This window comes from Rhinoraja longicauda, chromosome 40 (genome assembly GCF_053455715.1).
Source record: "Rhinoraja longicauda isolate Sanriku21f chromosome 40, sRhiLon1.1, whole genome shotgun sequence".
In the NCBI taxonomy this organism is placed as follows: domain Eukaryota; kingdom Metazoa; phylum Chordata; class Chondrichthyes; order Rajiformes; family Arhynchobatidae; genus Rhinoraja; species Rhinoraja longicauda.
The window spans coordinates 1,694,623-1,716,213 of NC_135992.1; the positions used below are offsets into that span (position 1 = coordinate 1,694,623).

The 21,591-nt window shown below is 51.3% G+C and overlaps 1 protein-coding gene across 1 annotated transcript in view; it reads left to right on the forward strand.

The window, feature by feature from the left end:
- pane1 (proliferation associated nuclear element) overlaps positions 1–21,302 on the forward strand; it is a 22,645-nt gene extending 1,343 nt beyond the window's left edge. The window contains exons 2-7 of the mRNA XM_078430440.1: positions 3,304–3,335; positions 4,564–4,643; positions 6,600–6,698; positions 13,539–13,618; positions 16,966–17,057; positions 20,266–21,302. Coding sequence (XP_078286566.1) covers positions 3,304–3,335; positions 4,564–4,643; positions 6,600–6,698; positions 13,539–13,618; positions 16,966–17,057; positions 20,266–20,406 — 524 coding nt within the window. The 3' untranslated portion in view covers positions 20,407–21,302. The remainder of the gene's footprint in view (positions 1–3,303; positions 3,336–4,563; positions 4,644–6,599; positions 6,699–13,538; positions 13,619–16,965; positions 17,058–20,265) is intronic.
- Positions 21,303–21,591: the final 289 nt, after the last annotated feature.

Below are 21,591 nucleotides of genomic sequence, written 5' to 3' on the forward strand. Positions count from 1 at the left end.
CCCCCCCCCCCCTCACACACCCCCCCCCCCTCACTAACCCCCCCCCCTCACTAACCCCCCCCCACACCCCCCCCACTAACCCCCCCCCCACACACCCCCCCCCCACACTACCCCCCCCCCCCCCCACACCCCACCCCCCCCTCACTACCCCCCCCCCCCCACAACCCCCCCCCCCACAACACCCCCCCCACACCCACCCCCCACCCACCACCCCCCCCCCACCCCCCCCCACCCACACCACCCCCCCCCCACACCCCACCCACACCCCCCCCCCCACACCCCCCCCCCCACAACCCCCCCCCCACACCACACCCACCCCCCACACCCCCCCCCCCACCACACCACACCCCCCCCACACCCCCCCCACACAACCCCCCCCACACCACCCCACCACACCCACCCACACCCCACACACACACCCCCCCCCCACACACCCACCCCCCCCCCACACACCCCCCCCCCCCACACCACCCCACCCACACACCCCCCCCCACCACACCCACACACCCCCCCCCACCACACACACACCACACCCCCCCCCACACACACCCCCCCACACACACCCCCCCCCACACACACACCCCCCCCACACCCACCACCCCCCCCCCACCCACACACACCCCCCACACACCCACCCCCCCCACACCACCCCCACACCCACACACACCACCCCCCCACACACACACACCCCCCACACACACCACCCACACCACACCCCCCCCACCCACACCACACCACACCCCCACACCCACACCACCCCCCCCACACACCACCCACCCCACACCCACACCCCCCCCCACCACACACCCCCCCCACCCCACACCCACCCACACACACCCCCCCCCACACACACCCCCCCCCACCCCCCACACACCACCCCCCCCACACACACACCCCCCCCCCACACCCACACCCCCCCCCCACACACACACCCCCCCCCCCACACACACCCCCCCCCACCCACACACACACCCCCCCCCACACACACACCCCCCCCCACACACCACCCCCACCCCCCCCACACCACACACCCCCCCCCCCACACACCCCCCCCCCCCCCCACACACCCCCCCCCCCCCCCCCACCCCCCCCCACACACACCCCCCCCCCCACACCCCACCCCCACCCACACACCCCCCCCCCCACCACCCACACACCCACCCCCCCCCCACACACACACCCCCCCCACACACACCCCCCCCCCCCCACACACCCCCCACACCCCCCCCCCCCACACCCCCCCCCCCCCACACCACACACCCCCCCCCCACACACCCCCCACCCCCCCCCACCCCACACCCCCCCCCACACCCCCCCCCCACACCACCCCCCCACACCCACCCCCCCCCCACACACACCCACCCCCCCCCCACACACACCCCCCCCACCCCCCCCACACACCCCCCCCCCCCCCACACACCCCCCCCACACACACCCCCCCCCCACACACACACCCCCACCCCCCCCCCCACACACACCCCACACACCCCCCCCCCACCACACCCCCACCCCCCCCCCCCACACACACCCCCACACCCCCCCCCCACCCACACCCCCCCCCACACCCCCCCCCCCCACACCACACCCACCACACCCCCACCCCACACACCCCCACCCCCCCCACACACACCCCACACACCCCCCCCACCACACCCCCCCCCACACCCACACACCCCCCCCCCACACCACACACCCACCCCCCCCCACACCCCCACACCCACCCCCCACACACACCCCCACACCCCCCCCACACACACCCACACCCCCCACACACCCCCACACACACCCCCCCACACCCCCACACCCCCCCCCCACACACACACCCCCCCACACCCACACACACACCCCCCTCACACCACCCCCACACCCACACACACACCCACCCCCCCCACACACACCCCCCCACACCCACACACACACCCCCACACCCCACACCCCACACACCCCACCCCACACACACCCCACCCCCCACACCCACACACCCCCCCACACACCCACACACCCACACACCCCACACCCCCACACACACCCCCCACACACCCCACCCCCACACACCCCCCCACACACACACACACACCCCCCCACACACACCACCCCCACACCCCACACACACACACACCCACACACCCCACACCCACCCCCCCCCCACCCACCACCCACCCCCCCACACACACCCCCCTCACACACCCCCACACACACCCCACACACACCCCCACCACACCCCCCCACACCACACACACCCACCCACACACCCCCCCACACCACACCCCCCCTCACACCACACACCACCCCCTCACACACCCCCCCCAACCCCCCTCACACCCCCCCACCACCCCCCCCCACACACCCCCCCTCACACCCCCCTCACACCCCCCCTCACACCCCTCCCCTCACACTCCCCCCCTCACCCCCCCCCTCACACCCCCCCTCACACCCCCCTCCTCACACCCCCCCACCCCTCACCCCCCCCCTCACACCCCCCCTCACCCCCTCACACACCCCCCCTCACACCCCCCTCACACACACCCCCCTCACACACACACCCCTCACACCCCCCCTCACACACACACCCCCCCTCACACACACACACACCCCTCACACACCCCCCCCCTCACACCCCCCCCTCACACACACCCCCTCACACACACCCCACACACACACACCCTCCTCACCCCCCCTCACACACCCCCCCCACCCCCAACCCCCTCACACACACACCCCCAACCCCCTCACACCCCCCCTCACACACCCCCCTCACACCCGCCTCACACACACACACACACACACACACCTCTCACCCCCCTCTCACACCCCCCCCCCTCACTACCTCCCCTCACTACCCTCTCACACACCCCCCCTCACACACCCCCCTCACACACACACCCTCACACACCCACTCCCCTCACACACACACCCCCCTCACACACACACACACACCCCTCACACACCCACCCCCTCACACACACACACCCCTCACACACCCACCCCCCTCACACACCCACCCCCTCACACACACACCCCCCTCACACACACACACACCCCTCACACACCCCCCCTCACACCCCCCCCCTTTCACACACCCCCCCCTCACACACCCCCCCCCTCACACACTACCCACACTCAACCACCCCCCACAACCCCACAAAGCAGTCGGCGTTCAACACGGGCAGCTTGGCGTTGCGTACCCCCTCACTACCCCCCCTTACCCCCACCCCCACTCACCCTCACCACCTCACTACCCTCACCCTCACTACCCCACCCCCCCCCTCACCCTCACTACCCCCCTCACCCCCACTCCCACAGAGCAAGCGGCGCTCAACACGGGCAGCGTGGCGGTGGGTCACCCCCTCACCCCCAACCCCACTCACCCTCACCCCCTCACTACCCCCATCACCCTCACTATACCCCTCACTACCCTCCTCACTACCCCCCCACCACCCCCTCACCACCCCCTCACCCTGTCACACCCTCACCCACCCACAACACGGGCAGTGTGGCGGTGGGCCAACCTCTCACCCCAACCCATCATCCATTCACTCCTCCTCACCCACACACCCTCACTCACCCCCCTCACCTCCACCCCTGCCCCCTCACTCCCCCACAACACAGGCCGGCATGGCGGTGGTCACCCACACCACCCTCACCCCCACTCACCCTCACCCCCACAGCCCCAGCAAGCAGGTGGCGCTCAACACGGGCAGCGTGGCAGTGGGTCACCCACACTCACCCCCTCACTACCCCCTCACCCTCCCTAACCCCCCTCCTAATCCCTCTCACCCCATCCCTTCTTGCACATCCACACCTCACTCCCCCTCACTCCACCCCACCCCCCTCTCCCCAATCTCCCTCCCCCCTTCCCCTCGCCCCCCCTTTCCCTCACCCCTTCCCCTAACCCCCCTCTCTCTTTACCCCTCTGTCCCCTTCCCCATAACCTCTCCCCTTCCCCTCACCCCCTCACAACCCCCCTCCCCCTCACCTCCCCCCTTCCCCTCACCCCCCTCCCCTTCACCCCCCTCCCCTTCCCCTCACCCCCTTCCCCTCACCCCCTCCCCTTCTCCTAACCCCCCTCCCCTTCCCCCTCCCCTTCCCCTCTCCCCTTCCCCTCACCAACTCCTCTTCCCCTCCCTCCCCCTTACCCCCCCCACCTCCCCCTTACCCCCCCCCCACCTCCCCCTTACCCTCCCACCTCCCCCTCACCCTCCCACCTCCCCCTCACCCCCACCCTTCCTTCACCCCCTCAACACGGGCAGTGTAGTGGTGGAGCCCTGCTCTCCCTTGCCCCTCTCACCCCCAACTCCCACCATCATCCTCACCCTGCCCCCCACAACACGGACAGTGTAGTGTTGGGTCACCCACTCCCTCCCTCAACCCCACCCCTATCCAAACCCCATCTACCCTCCCCTCTCCTCCTCAACATGGGCACGGTGCTGGTGGATCCCTTCACCCCTATCTATCCCTTGGGCCCATCAGGACTTTAAGCTGGAAGGCTTCTTGTCACTTTGGGATGATGCATGAAGGAGGGGTTATATTTACAAGTTGTTTGGTATTTTGTTTTCTTTGCAGTTAGTTGGAGCTGAATGTCTTCCTTTGGATGAACTTGCAGCAGCGATTCTGAAGGAGAACAAGTCCTTTGAAGTGAATGTGTAAGTTCTGATGATTACGGACTCCAAGATGAGTTAAATTCAAGGGCACTGCGAATCTTTGAGACACGTTGGAGTAATGGGTCGTCAGGTTTAATTTAGAGACACAGCGAGGAAACAGGCCCTTTGACCCACCGAGTCCGCACTGACCAGCAATACCCGCATATTAACATTATCCTACACACACTAGGGGCAACTTTACACATACACCAGGCAAGTGTGGGAGGAAACCGAAGATCTTGGAGAAAATCCACTCAGGTCACGGGGAGAGCGTACAAACTCCGTACGGACAGCACCCGTCGTTGGGATCGAACCTGGGTCTACGGAGCTGCAAGTGCTGTAAGGCAGCAACTCTACCGCTGCGCCACCGTGCCGCCCGTGGATTGCCAGAGTTCATAAGAAGGTGTCCCCCAACCTGAAGCGTCACCTATCCATGTTCTCCAGAGATGCTGCCTGATCCCACACCAGTAGATGCATGTTAGCATTTACCCTTCATAGAAAATAGGTGCAGGCGGAGGCCATTCGGCCCTTCGAGCCAGCACCGCCATTCATTGTGATCATGGCTGATCATCCACAATCAGAACCCGTGCCTGCCTTCTCCCCGTATGCCTTGATGCCACTAGCCCCTAGAGCTCTATCTAACTCTTAAAAGAACCTAGTGAACTGGCCTCCACTGCCTTCTGTGGCAGAGAATTCCACAAATTCACAACTCTGGGGCTGTAGTTCCTTAGCAGTAGCCTGCAGTCCTTTTTTCAAAAATAAACTTTATTCAGAATAATAGAAATATATACAAAACAAAAACAGTGCAAGAACACTTCCGGCATTCTCAGCGTTCATACATTCATTAGTGTTATATTCAGTAGTGTTCACAATCTCTCCTCATACCCCCCACCCATGCCACTCATGTGGCCCACTGGCGTGGAATCCCTTCCCTTATTTGGAGGGGCGTCTGCACCACACCTTGCCCCCCATGTCCAGTAGCAGAAGAACCCTAGACTGTGGTCCTCCCCCACAGAGCCTTGGCGCTGGCTGCACCAAGCTTCAGGTTGTGGAAGGACCGTTCAGAGGTCTAATATAACACCGATTTCAATTATACTTCCATTAGCACCAAAGGGACGACGGTGAGTAAGATGGGCCAAAAATTGTCGCGCTATTGTGTACTGCTTTGGCTGTAGTTCAGGAACAAACAAACGAGAGTTTTAGTATATAGATGTTGATGTCTTAAGTTGTCGATGTACAACAATTAGGTGTTTCTTTCATATGTCTTTCTCATTTTAGCATTGTGGAACACTAGCATTTCAAATGATTAGCAAAAGACTGATTAAGTTAAAAAAAACCTCATCCTTTCCCTTACATTGTGTTCGATAGCCAAGGGTGAAGGCTGGAAATATATTGATCAAAACACGCAGTGTTAGAGTAACTTAGTAGATCAGGCAGCATCTGTGGAGGGAATGGATAGGCGATGATTCGGGTAGGAGCCCTTCAGGCATGGATTGGAAATATATTTCCGAAATTAGTGTGAGTTAACAGGTGTGGAATTTTCCCTATTCGTTTAGTTTAGAGATTTAGCATGGAAACGGGTCCTTTGGCCCACGGAATCTGTGCCAACCAGCCATCTCCTTCACACTAGGGGCAAATTACAACTTTTACCGAAGAAAAATTAACCTCTAAACCAGTTCGTCTTTGGAATGTGGGAAGAAACTGGAGCACCCGGGGAAAAGCCACACGGTCACAGGGAGAACGTACAAGCTCCATACAAACAGCACCCACAGTCAGGATCGAACCGGGGTCTCTGGCGCTGTAAGGCAGCAGCTCTGCCACAGCACCACCTTGTGGCATTAGTTTTTTTTAAGTAAATTCAGTCTTTGCCTTTTCACTGAGAAAATATTAAGGTAGACTTGTGTTTTACGGGATATCTTGTATTATATTTTGCATTATTATCTTGCTTTTTTTTTTTAGCCATTTAGCAAAATGCCTGCCGTTACCGGTGGAAAATGAGCACATCCGGCCTCGAATCGACCTCATCGTGTTCCTAATAGACGTGCGTAGTCAGCACAGGTGAGCTGGAATGATCTTTAAAACCAGGGCATCTTTGATCCCATTGTTCAAATCAGATGGTGCTACATTGCACGGTTCATGGTATGCCGAGATTCACTATTATTGCCTGGTAGTGTGTCACTATTTGCATCTGGTGATATTGTAAGCTGATAGAAAATAGGTGCAGGAGTAGGCCATTCCGCCCTTCGAGCCAGCACCGCCATTCAATTTGATCCAAAATCAGTACCCCCTGATGAGAAAGGTCCAGGTCTTCCAATGTAACTCGACAGATAATGATCATGGACACAGCATCATTTTGTATTGAAATACATGGTGGTGGTGGAACTTAGCAGGTCAGGCAGCAACTCTGGAGGGGATAGACAGGCCTATCCATCCCTACCACAGATGCTGCCTGACACAACGAGTTACTCCAGCACTTTGAGTGTTTGATTTAAAATGATGCTGTGTTCTGTTGCACAATTCGTTGAGAGCAATATTTAATTTAGTTTAGAGATACAGCGTGGAAGCAGGCCCTTCGGCCCACCGAGTCTGTGCCGACCAGTGTTCACCCCATACACTAGTTCTATCCTACAGACTAGGGACTTTTTTTTTTACAGAAGCCAATTAACCTAAAAAAACCTGGATGTTTTTGGGTGTGGGGGGGAACCGGAACACCCGGAGAAAACCCACACGATCACAGGGAGAACGTACAAACACTGAACAAATAGCAACCTTAGTCAGGATCGAACCCGGGTCTCTGGCGCTGTAAGGCAGCAGCTCTACTGCTGCATGATTAGAAACATAGAAACATAGAAAATAGGTGCCATTCGGCCCTTCGAACCTGCACCGCCATTCAATATGATCATAGCTGATCATCCAGCTCAGTAACCTGTACCTGCCTTCTCTCCATACCCCCTGATCCCTTTAGCCACAAGGGCCACATCTAACTCCCTCTTAAATATAGCCAATGAACTGGCCTCAACTACCTTCTGTGGCAGAGAATTCCACAGACTCACCACTCTGTGTGAAGAAATGTTTTCTCATCTCGGTCCTAAAAGACTTCCCCCTTATCCTTAAACTGTGACCCCTGGTTCTGGACTCCCCCAACATCGGGAACAATCTTCCCGCATCTAGCCTCTCCAACCCCTTAAGAATTTTATATGTTTCTATAAGATCCCCCCTCAGTCTTCTAAATTCCAGCGAGTACAAGCCTAGTCTATCCAGTCTTTCTTCATATGAAAGTCCCGCCATCCCAGGGATCAATCTGGTGAACCTTCTCTGTACTCCCTCTAAGGCAAGAACGTCTTTCCTCAGATTAGGAGACCAAAACTGCACACAATACTCCAGGTGAGGTCTCACCAATGCCCTGTACAACTGCAGTAGAACCTCCCTGCTCCTAAACTCAAATCCTCTTGCTATGAATGCCAACATACCATTCGCTATTCTGATTGTGCTATTCTGCTCACGATTCCACCATCTGCAGTTCCTTGTGTCATAATTTTATCTCAATTATGTTGTTTACAGAGGAAGTGGGAACTCTACATCATCAGCTTGCACTAGAGTTTCTTCAGCTAATGCATCTAACTTAATGGATTATTTTTATACTGTATAACCTTGTGTTGGAACAAAACCTAACATAATGAAGTAATAACTTGTTATCTGAAGTCCTTTAAGATTGTATTAGTCAAGAGTGTTTTTGTGTCATGTCCCTAAACAGAACAATGAAATTCTTGCTTGCAGCAGCACAACAGATATGTAAATATATTACTCTGTAAAACTATAATAATCAACGACAAAAAAATTCAATATATATAAAATAAAGCAAACAGACAACTAAATAGACAATAGTGGTGCAAAGTAAAAATTAATGTCTCCAAGGGTATATATTTCTGAGCCTTTTTGGAGGTTGGATTATTTAATAGCCTAATGTCTGTAGGGAAGAAGTTGTTCCTGAACCTGGACATTACAGTTTTCAGGTTCCTATACCTTCTTCCTGATGGCAGGAGTGGAATAAGTTGAGTTTAAGTTGACTGTAGTTTATTGTCACGTGCACTGAGGTACAATGAAAAGCTTTTGTGGCATGCTGACAAGTCAACGGAAAGAAAATACATGATTACCATCGAGACGTCCAGTGTACAGATACCTGATATGACATTGAGATGGGAATAACGTTTAATGCACCATCAAGTCCAGTAAAGTCTGATCAAAGATAGCCTGTGGATCGCCAATGAGGTAGATAGTAGCTCAGGACTGCTCTCTGGTTGTTGGTTGGATGGTTCAGTTGCCCGATAACAGCTGGGAAGAAACTGTCCCTGAATCTGGAGGTGTGCATTTATGCACTTCTATACTGTTTGCCCGATGAGAGAGGGGAGAAGAGGCCCTGGGTCTCTAATGAAGATGCTGGCTGCCTTTTAGAGGCAGCGACTCTTGTAGATCCCTTCCATGGTGGGAAGGTCAGTACCCATGATGGACCAGGCAGCAAACACAAAATGTTGGAGTAACTCAGCGGGTCAGGCAGCATCTCTGGAGAGAAGGAATGGGTGACATTTCGGGTCGAGACCTTTCTTCAGAAGAAGGGTCACGGCCCGAAACGTCACCCATTCTTTCTCTCCAGAGATGCTGCCTGACCTGCTGAGTTGCTCCAACATTTTGTGTCTACCTTCGATTTAAACCAGCATCTGCAGTTCTTTCCTACAAATGGACTAGGCAATGTTCACCACTTTTTGCAGTCTTCACTCCTGGCTGTAACTAGTTGCTGAACCAGGCTGTGATGCAACCAGTCAATATGCTCTGTACTGTACACCTGCAGCCCTAGCTACGCCTGCCTCTTTGTCGGGTACGTCGAACAATCCCTGTTCCAGACGTACACTGGCCCCATCCCCGAACTCTACCTCTGCTACATCGATGACTGCATTAGTGCTACCTCTTGCACCCATGCAGAACTCACTGACTTCATACACTTCACCTCCAATTTCCATCCTGCCCTTAAATATACCTGGACTATCTCCGACATCTCCCTCCCGTTTCTGGACCTCACTATCTCCATCACAGGAGACAGACTAGTGACGGACATCTACTATAAACCCACTGACTCGCACAGCTATCTGGACTACACTTCTTCCCACCCGGTCCCCTGCAAAAAGTCTATCCCCTACTCCCAATTTCTCCGTCTACGCCGCATCTGCGCCCAGGATGAGATGTTTCACACTAGGGCTTCCGAGATGTCCTCGTTCTTCAGGAAATGGGGCTTCCCCTCCTCCATTATAGATGAGGCTCTCACTAGGGTCTCTTCTACATCCCGCAGCTCCGCTCTTGCTCCCCCTCCCCCCACTCGCAACAAGGACAGAATCCCCCTCGTTCTCACCTTCCACCCCACCAGCCAGCGGATCCAACATATCATCCACCATCATTTCCGTCACCTACAACGGGACCCCACCACTGGCCATATCTTCCCATCCCCTCCCCTCTCTGCGTTCCGCAGAGACCGTTCCCTCCGTAACTCCCTGGTCCACTCGTCCCTTCCTACCCAAACCACCCCAACCCCGGGCACTTTCCCCTGCAACCGCACGAGATGCAACACCTGTCCCTTTACCTCCCCCCTCAACTCCATCCAAGGACCCAAACAGTCTTTCCAGGTGAGACAAAGGTTCACCTGCACCTCCTCCAACCTCATCTATTGCATCCGCTGCTCTAGATGTCAACTTATTTACATCGGTGAAACCAAGCGCAGGCTCGGCGATCGCTTCGCTGAACACCTGCGCTCGGTCCGCATTAACAAAACTGATCTCCTGGTGGCCGAGCACTTTAACTCCCCCTCCCATTCCCAGTCTGACCTTTCTGTCATGGGCCTCCTCCAGTGCCATAGTGAGGCCCACCGGAAATTGGAGGAACAGCACCTCATATTTTGCCTGGGCAGTTTGCAGCCCAGTGGTATGAACGTCGACTTCTCCAACTTTAGATAGTTCCTCTGTCCCTCCCTTCCCCTCCTCCTTCCCAGATCTCCCTCTATCTTCCTGTCTCCACCTATATCCTTCCTTTGTCCCGCCCCCCTGACATCAGTCTGAAGAAGGGTCTCGACCCGAAACGTCACCCATTCCTTCTCTCCCGAGATGCTGCCGGACCTGCTGAGTTACTCCAGCATTTTGTGAATAAATCGATTTGTACCAGCATCTGCAGTTATTTTCTTATACTGAAGTTCAAGAGAGTATTTGTTGACATAACGAATCTCAATCTTCTGAGGAAATAATGATGTTGTGGGGCTTTCTTTATGATTGCATCAATCTGCTGGGTTCAGGGCAGATCTTCATGGAAAACATGGAAAATAGGTGCAGGGATAGGTCATTTGGCCCTTCGAGCCAGCACTGCCATTCAATATGATCGTGGCTGATCATCCAAAATCGGAACCCTGTTTCTGCTTTTTCCCCATATCCCCTTGATTCCGTTAGCCCTAAGAGCTAAATCTAACTCTCTTGAAAACATCCAGTGAATTGGCCTCCACTACCTTCTTAGGCAGAGAATTCCACAGATTCACAACTCTCTGGGTGAAAAAGTTTTTCCTCATCTCAATCCTAAATGGCCTACCCCTTATTCTTCAACTGTGACCCCTGGTTCTGGACTCCCCCAACATCGGTAACATTTTTCCTGCATCTGCCTGTCCAATCCCGTAGAATTTTATATGTTTCTATAAGATCTCCTCTCATCCATCTAAATTCTGAGATATGCACGCACAATGAAATCATATTTTAATTGTGACACAAGGAGCTGCTGATGCTGGATCTTGAGCAAAATAACTGTGTATCAGCATCTGTGTAAACATTGAATTCTCCAGATTTTAGATATCTCCATAACTCTCCCTTCTCCCTTCTCCCATATAAACCCACCCTTCTTCCACCTCCCCTCCCTTGTGTCCCACCTGGAGTTATACCTGTACATGTTCTACCCTTCCACCTACATTCCCTCTTCCAGCTTCACAATTTAATTCCTTTGTCTCCTGCCTTCTGTGTTTTCTTCTCTGGCCTTTGCCCAACCATCTGTCCATCTGCCTCGCTTTGACCTGCCCTTCCTCTTCCAGCTTTCTTAACCCTCCACGCCTACAAAAGTCTGAAGAAGGGTCCTGACCCGAAAAGTTACTATCCATGTTCTCCTGAGATGCTGCCTGGCCTGCTGAGTTATTCCAGCACTCTGTGTCTTCTTTTGTAAGAAAGATAAGAAAATAACTGCAGATGCTGGTCGTAGAGTAGGAGGGTTTTGTAAACCGGTATCTGCAGTTCCTATGTTTCTATATAGTGTAAATAATGTTAGGTTAAATAAGTAGTTGGTATTGGATATCAGCCAGAGCAGAGCTCCTTGTATTTAATTAGTGCTGTGCATTTCTGTCCTCAGTGCACTGTCGTCAGCCGAGGTTAAGTACTCAAGCTTTGAGATCTTGATTCCATGTCCCTCTGATGTACAGAAGTTCTATCATCAAGCCAAGGCTGATACAATTAATTACTTGAGGTTAACTTAAGGGCAACTTATTTACACAGGGGTGGAACACACTACCAGGGGTGGTGGTGGAGGCAGAAATGATAATGTTGTTTAAGAGGCTTTTAGATAGGCACATGGCCATGCAGGGAATGGGGAGATATGGATCACCTGTAGGAAGAGGAGATTAGTTTGACTTGACATCATGTTTGGCGCAGACCTGGTGGGCTGAAAGACGTGTTCCTGTGCTGTACAATTTAAATTTCTATGTTAAATTAAACAAAATTTCATCAATTGTAAGATGTTGAATGCAGTATGATGTTTCAGCTATAATATTAGAGACCCAGTACACTAAACTGTTGCAACTGATTAATGTAGTATTTCTCTGTTGAAAGTGTCACTTTCATAAGTCCATAAGTTATAGGTGCAGAATTAGACCATTCATCCCATCAGGTTTAGGGGTGGCCAGGTGGCACAGCGGTAGAGTTGCTGCCTCACAACGCCGGAGACCCGGGTTCGATCCTGACTACGGGTGCTGTCTGTACGGAGTTTGTAAGTTCTCCCCGTGACCTGTGTGGGTTTTCCCCGAGATCTTCGGTTTTCTCCCATACTCCAAAGACATGCAGGTTTGTAGGTTAATTGGCTTGGTATAAATGTAAAATTGTCCCTAGTGTGTATAGGTCGTGTTAATGTGCGAGGATCGCTGGTCGGTGTGGACTCGGTGGGCCGAAGGGCCTGGTTCCGTGCTGTATCACTAAACTAAACTAAACTAAGTCTTCATTCAATCATGGCTTATCTATCTTAGGGAATTGTAGGTCTACTCCGCCATTCAGTCATGCCTGATCTATCTTTATCTGTCAGCCCCATTCTCCTGCCTTCTCCCCATAACCCCTGACAACCGTTGTATTTGATTTGTGCCGAGATTAACGGTCGAGTGGTGTTTCAGTTTTCTCATTCACGGTGTTTGAGTGCTCGTCCTCATTATTACCCTGTGCAGGTTGAGAGTAAGCGGCAAATTCTCATTTGGTATTCTAACAGCGAAACTGTGAACAATGGGGCAACTTCTCTACTTAACAATTCAGCAACAAAGAAATTGTGATCAAGATGCTAAGGAAATGAGCATTTGCTGTAACAGACTGCTGGCAGCGATGGCTTTCATAATAAAACAGCAACATAAACATGGGGAATGAATACAGTGCTGGTTGGCAGATAACATCTTAAAAATATGTGGCTCTCCTTCCACGCAAGCTCAGCACTAACATCCGAATAAAACAGCGGGCACCTTCCAACATTTCTGTGCCATATTTAGCACCATTGTACAGGTTCCCTCTCCTGCCCTGTGTAAATGGCAAACATGATCAAAGGACATTGTACACGGGGCTTTGTTTTTTATTTCAGTGTTGAAGTTGTGAGATCGTCACTGGCCTATGTCGATGTGAACTTCTTCCTTGGAAAAGTTTGCTTTCTAGCCGTTGGGGGTAAGTTCAGCGCAATGGAAATTACTTGAATTCCTGGGAAACAAAACTGCAGATGTTGGTTAAAATTGAAGGTAGACACAAAATGCTGGAGCAACTCAGCAGGTCAGGCAGCACCTCGGGTTAGAAGGAATGGGCGACGTTTCAGGTCGAGACCCTTCTTCAGACTGATGTCAGGGAGGGGGCAGGACGCCCCGAAGCATCACCCATTCCTTCTCTCCCGAGATGCCGCCTGACTCGCTGAGTTGCTCCAGCATTTTGTGTTTACCTTTGACTTGAATTCCTGGTGCCGCCCTCATGTGCATCTCCCTCCTATCCTTTCCCTGTCTCTCATACGCCTCACACCAGATGTGCCATCAGAAACACAACGGGACAGTTTTTAGACTCTCACCTTCAAGTTCCTTTTAACTGTGGACAAAGCCGACTCCTGGTTCAGGATCACAAAAATAATCAATTCAATTTAGAGATTCAGCATGGAAACAGGCCCTGTTGCCCACCGAATCTGCACCGACCAGCGATACCCGCACATTAACACTATCTTACACACACTAGGGGTAATTTTACATTTATACCAAGCCAATTAACCTACAAACCTGTACGTCTTTGGAGTGTGGGAGGAAACCGAAGATCTAGGAGAAAACCCACGCAGGTCACAGGGAGAATGTACAAACTCCGTACAGACAGCACCCGTGATCAGGATCGAATCCTGGTCTCTGGCGCTATAATGCAATAGCTCTAACACTAAGCCACCTTAAATCTAATTAGATTTAAATCTAATCATGAAATTTAGATTTAGAATCAAATTTAGATTAAATGTGTATGAAGGAACTGCAGATGCTGGTTTACAGCGAAGTTAGACACAAAATGCTGGAGCAACGCAGCGGGTCAGGCGGCATCACCGGAGAAAAGGAATAGGTGATGTTTCTGGTCGAGACCCTTCTTCAGACAGGGATTTTGCAGTGGAACGGACAAAATGTGTAGGAAGGAACTGCAGATGCTGGTTTACACCAAAGGTATACACAAAATGGTGGAGTAATTCAGCGGCTCAGTCTGAAGAAGGGTCTCGACCCGACGCGTCACCTTTTCCCCGGTGATTTTGACTGACCTGCTGAGTTACTCCAGCATTTTGTGTCAAATTTAGATTTGGTCGGATTTGGTGAGAAAGTGAGTGTACAGGGTGGTACAATCAGGTGCAGGTGAAGGTCAGATTCTGCAGCACTGGGGGGGGGAGGGATGGGTTGAAGAGCACTCTGCAGCAGTAGGATCATGGTGTCTGTAAAGTTGTGTTCACTGCTGACTGAAGATTAATGGTGGGTAGTTCACAGTGTAATCATGAAGTATACACTGATCAACCAAAACATTATGACCTGATGAGCCAAAACATTATGACCACCTGCCTAATATGCTGTTGGTCCTCCGTGTGCAGCCCCATACGCAGCAGGGTGCAATGCACTGTGTGTTGTGCCACATTCCTCCCGTGACCACCATTAAAATTTTCTGTGACTTGTGCCACAGTAGACCTTCGGTCGGTTCGGACCAGATGGGATAGCCTTCGTTGCCCTCGCGCATCGATGAGCCTTGGGCGCCCAACACCCTGTCTGTCGCCGGTTTGTGGTTTGTTCCTCCTCGGACCACTGTCGGTCGGTACTCACCACTGCTGACCGGGAGCACCCCACAAGCCTTGCCATTTCACAGATGCTCTGACCCAGTCGTCTGGCCATAACAATTTGGCCCTTGTCAAAGTCGCTCAGGTCTTTACTCCTGCCCATTTTGTCCTGCATCCAACACATCAACTTCAAGAACTGACTGATCACTTGCTGCCTAATATATCCCACCCCTTGACAGGTGCAATTGGAACAAGATAACCAATGTTCTTCACTTCACCTGTCAGTGTCATAATGTTTTGGCTGATCGGTGTATCTCCACAGTTGTAAGGGAAAGTATTCACATAGGGATTTAGCATTGCAACACAAGTAGATAGAGTGGACAAGAAGGCATCTGGTAGGTATATCATTATTAGGTGGGGCATTGAGCATAAGGGTCAGAAAGTCATAAAGCGGGCTGAAAGGACTTCGTGTGTTATTCAGTTCACTGTTCTAAGCTTTATAAGACTTCAGTAGGGCTGCATTTGGAGTATTACTTGCTGTTCTGGTCAGTATTGCTTGTGTATAATTGTAAATTGTCCCTAGTATGTGTAGGACAGTGTTAGTGTCCGGGGATCGCTGGTCGTTGGTGGACTAAAGTGCCTGTTTCTGTGCTGTGTCTCTCAAGCTAAAAACTAAAACTGAAATACCCATTTCATTCTCTGTTTAGTTTATTGTCACTTGTACTGAGGTTCGGCGAAAAGCTTTTATAGTTCTAGCGGGGAGATTCTTCATGCAGATTGCCGTGTTGTTGCCAGTGATAGCGCCATGTACAGTGCATTCAGAAAATATTCAGACCCCTTCACTTTTTCCACATTTTGTTACGTTACAGCCTTATTTTTAAATGGATTCAATTCTTTTTTTTAATCATCAAACAATACCCCATAATAAGAAAAGCGAAAACAGGTGTTTAGAAATTTTTGCAAAGTAATTAAAAAGAAATAACTGAAATATCACATTTACACAAGCATTCAGACCCTTTACTCAGTACTTTGTTGAGGCACCACTGGCAGCGATTACAGCCTTCTTGGGTATGACGCTACAAGCTTGGCACACAGGTATGGGTAATTTCTCCCATTCTTCTCTGCAGATCCTATCATGCTCCGTCAGGTTGGATGGGGAACGTCGATGCACGGCTATTGTAGATTGATGATTAAAAAAAAAGAATTTAATCCATTTTTAAATAAGGCTGTAACGTAACAAAATGTGAAAAAAGTGAAGGAGTCTGAATACCTTCTGAAAGCGCTGTATCTGCAGCAGTGCAGCTGAGGGTCATTACAGGAATGATGTGGAGGATCGTAAAGGCCTTTGGAAGAGGTTTACCAGAATGCTGCTTGGATTAGAGGGCCTTGGGTAATAGGAAGTTGGCCGAACTTGGATTGAAGGGAGACCTTATGTAAAATTATGTCATCGACAAGAGTAGACAGTCAAAAAAAAATTTCCAGGGTGAGAGGAGCAATGGTTAAACAAGATCAGCAGGGCAGTGGAGGGAGCCTGGAATGTGCTGTCAGAGTTGCTGGTGGAAACCGATACAATATGGCACTTAAGAGGCTCTTAGATAGGCACATGGATATGGAGGAATATGGATCACGTGCTGGCAGAGGAGATTCATTCTAATCTATTATCATGTTCAACACTGACATGGATCAAAGTTTCTGTGCTGTACTGTGTAAGTAATTCTGATGTTTCTGTTTTTGTTTGCCTTAGACAAGTCTGTTAAACACCAGATAGTGGAGATGTACACTCTGAAGCAACTGGCAGATTCCTACTTGAGTCCTCTAATTTCTGCTGAGCTTGAGGTATGAATAGTTATGAAAATGATTGTGGCATGTTTGTTGTGGTGCCCCTGTTCCATATGAATAGTGACATTTCCACTTTTGGAGTATCACTGTGTCTTGTCTTTAAGTGACTTTCACCCATTCTGTGGCTCCGAATCTGGCTGAGAAGTGTGTATGTAGAAGTGTTTTGTTAATTTTTAAAGGTTGAAGAAACTGTTTTTTGATTTCTAACTCCACATGGCTGATGACGCAGGTGGTGATAGTCACACACAGGGAAGCAGCCCTTCCCGGCTGCAGCTCGTGTGAGAAACCAGCGCTATTCTGAGAGTGCAGGAAGGAACTGCAGATGCTGGTTTAAACCGAAGATAGACACGAAAAGCTGGATTAACTCAGCGGGACAGGCAGCATCTCTGGAGAGAAGGAATGGGTCAGACTGATCAGTCTGAAGAAGGGTCTCAACCTTAAACGTCACCCATTCCTTCTCTCTAGAGATGCTGCCTGTCCCGCTGAGTTACTCCAGCATTTTGTGGTTGTTCTGAGAGTTTCCATTTTGAGCACTGGCAAACTGAACTCTCTCCCGAAATATGTTGCCACCTTCTGGTTTATGATGGTGCCGTCTTCCAGCCCCAATCTGGGAAGCTGTGTTGGTCTGGACCCTCAGCTGCACTGCTGCAGGGATGCATGGAGTGGGGCACTAACATTCCCAACAACAACAGAGCAATCTGCATGAAGAATCTCCCTGCTAGAACTATAATGCTTTTCGCTGAACCTTAGTGCACGTGACAATAGACTAAACTAAACTAATCTGAGAATGAAACGGCTATTGATCTAAATTCTGATCAGAAAGAGCGTCGGCCTCAGTTTTTAGCTTGAGCGACACAGCACGGAAACAGGCCCTTCGGCCCATCAAGTCCCTGCCGACTAGTGATTCCTGCTCACTTGCACTATCCTACACACTAGGGACAATTTACAATTTTATCAAGCCAATTAACCTACCAACCTGCATGTCTTTGGAGTGTGGGAGGAAATCGGAGCACCGGGAGTGAACCCACGCAATCACAGGGAGAACGTACAAACCCAGCGCACACAGCACCCGTATTCAGGATCGACCCTGGGTCTCTGGCGCTGTGAGGCAGCAACTTTACTACTGCGCCACCATGCCGTTGCAAAAGGTGAAACCGTTTTCCTGTTATCATCAGTGCAATGTAAAGTTGTCTTTGAAGAGAAGAAATTAACTAAGGGGACATTTAAGTTTGCGTCCAGAACTGAAAGCTTGCAATGTTTCCTCAATAAGACCTGGCTCGTTGGTCAAAATCTGAATATTTTAGTATAAGATTGAAGATTTATATAGACTGATGATTTATTTTCAGCTGCTGCACAAGAATGTGAATTTTGGGGGTGGGTGGGGGGGGGGGGAGGAAAGTGCATTGTGGAGATACTTTTCCATGTGGGGTAGGGATGGGGGTTGGGATTGCACCAGAGCAGCTCCTCTTTAGAAAGGATAATGGGAGGAATTTCATGAGGGTGATGAATCTGTGAAATTCATTGCCACAGAAGGATGTGGAGGCCGTTGATGGATATTTTGAAGGTGAGGATAGACAGACTCTTGATTAGTCCGGGTGTCAGGGGTTACGGGGAGGAGAATGGGGTTGAGGGGGAAAGATAGATCAGCCATGATCGAATGGTGGAGTAGACTTGATGGGCCAAATGGCTTATTTCTGCTCCTAGAACCTATGAACCAGCCATGAGATTGTTATTGCATCTTGATAGCAGAGTTCTGCTCTGAGGAGAAAGGATTCAAATCAGATGAGGAGTACCAATACTTGCAGATGATGCAGTGAGATGGAGGAAGGGTGGAAAGGTTAAATATCTTCATGAAGTGCACTACAAATATACACCGATCAGCCAAAACATTATGACCACTGAGAGGCGGAGTGAATAACATTGATTATCCTGTTCCAGTGGCACCTGTCAAGGGGTGGGATATATTAGGCAGCAAGTGAACAGTCAGTTCTTGAAGTTGATGTGTTGGATGCAGGAGAAATGGGCAGGAGTAAAGAACTGAGCGACTTTGACAAGGCCCAAATTGTAAAGGCCAGACGACTGGGTCAGAACATCTCTCAAAAGGCAAGGCTTGTGGGGTGCTCCCGGTCAGCAGTGGTGAGTACCGACTGACAGTGGTCCGAGGAGGGACAAACCACAAACAGATGACAGGGTGTTTGGCGCCCAAGGCTCATCGATGCGCGAGGGCAACGAAGGCTATCCCGTCTGGTTCGAACCGACAGGTCTACTGTGGCACAAGTCACAGAAAATTTTAATGGTGTTCACGGGAGGAATGTGTCACAATACTCAGTGCATCGCACCCTGCTGCGTATGGGGCTGCACACGGAGGACCAACAGCATATTAGGCAGGTGGTCATAATGCTTTGGCTGATCGGTGTAGTTGTAAAGAACAAATATGTATGCTTGAATGCATTGGTTGGGGCATGGAGTCAGGAAGTCACCATGCAGCTTTGATAAGACTTTGTTTCGGCCAGGTTTGGAGTATTGCGGGCAGTTCCGGTTGCCCCATTCCAGGGAGTATATGGAGGCTTTGGAGAGGGTGTGGAGGAGGTTTACCAGGATGCTGCAGTGATTTAGGGGATGTGAGCTACAAGGAGAGAGAGGTTGGACAGACTTGGGTTGTTTTCACTGGAAAGCCAGAGGGGAGACCTGATAAAAGTATGTATAATTATGGGAGGCATAGACAGGATAGACTGATGTAAGCTTTTCTTCCCAGGATGAAAATATCAACTGGTAAACGGCACAGTTTTGAGATGGCAAGGGAAAGGTTTAAAGCAATTGTGAGGGGCAAGTGTTTTTTTTACACAAAAATGTCTGGAAAACGCTTCCATGGATGGTGGTGGAGGCAGACACGATAGTGGCATTGAAGAGACTTTTGGATAGGGGCACGGATATGCAGGGAATGGAAGGATAAGGATCATGTGCAGGCAGATAAGAGGTGGTCTTAGCACTATGCACAGCACAGACATTGTGGGCTGAAGGGCCCGTTCCTGCGCTCTACGTTCAATGTTCTAAAATCGGGCCAAAATAAAGTCATCCGCACCTGAACCTGGGCAGCCTCAGGACCCATTGTACAAGTTGTGGAATGTCTAATATTCTTTCAGTATGCCAGGAGAGTTCAGTTAGGCTCGAGTGACTTTACCTTTTCTCATTTCCATTTCTTTAGTCCGCCGAGAGAAGAGCAGCGATAGCCAAGAGACTCCTTCAGATGCTGAAGGTTGCTGCCGGCCTGGTCCCGGGGGTCTCAGCCCTTGCCCTCAGCTCATTGATCAGACCTTCCTTCAAGACTGAGGCAGAAGAAAGCTAAACAGTGTATCTCCAATGGGCACGTTCAACTTCTGCTTCTGAAGCTACCCAACTGTGACGTACTATATATATCGAACTTAATTTTATATTTACATTTCAAATGGGTTTTGAAATGGCTTCCAATGAAAGCCCATTTTTCAATGAATGAGCTTTGGAAGCAATCACCTTAACTTTGTTCCCTTTGAGACATTAGGTGGTGAATGTGCATGGGGTGGACTTGGTGGTCTCACCACCTGGCAAGTGAATGCCATGTACAGAATATATAGAGCAACACGAGAACTGGTCCACCACCGACCTTCAGGCAACTGGTGGTCTGGCATCCCCTTTAATCCAGACAAAATCACGAGAGCGCACTTGAAATCCCACTCCCCCCCACAGAAGTCTCCCCGAAAATGTTGCTCCTACGCTGAATGAGGCGGCCGATCTCGACCTCATCAGGACTTTTGCACCGATTGGTGGGTTGAAGTAGCCTCTTGTGGCCAGGACTCTGCAACTCCGGCCCGGCCTGGGAGCCGGCAGATCCGTTCCCGAGGCCGGCTTTACGGATCAGCAGCTTGACTCCCTGGCGGCCAAGACAGACTGTTTCGGTACCGTTGGACTCCTCCCTGAGTCTGTGACATCTGCTGGTCCGGCAAAACGGATAATCCAGAACGTCTCTGAAACTAAGGATGCCGGAGAGTTGGTGGTGGACTTGCATGTCAATGACCAATAACAAATGACCCATGTGGGAGTGGGGGTGGGATTGAGAATAGAGTGAACTTTAAACTCAAACGGGGGATTTTGAGATAGAATTCAACAAACGATGACAAATGTGGATTTTACCTCGGGTTTCTTTGGAAATGTTTTCCAACTCGTAAATAACTCGCTGCACGATATAAATGATGGATGCATTAAACATTTTGCCAATTTCAAATTAAGTTTGTCTCTAAGGGTTTTTCTAATTGAGCTGATTGCTTTCTAATCAATGTGGGGAAAGACCAACATTCAAATGTCGTCCCCTTCCAGCTCCCCCTCTTGCTTTACATTTCACTTCTCTCCTTATCTGACACCCTTTTGTCTCCTTTTAATCTCCAGCCTTGTCACTTGCTCCACACAACCTCCCCCACCCAATCTGTATCCACCTATCACTTGCCAGGCTTTGTCCTGCCCCCTCCTCTGTTTTCCAGCTTTCTCCCCTCCCCCCCCG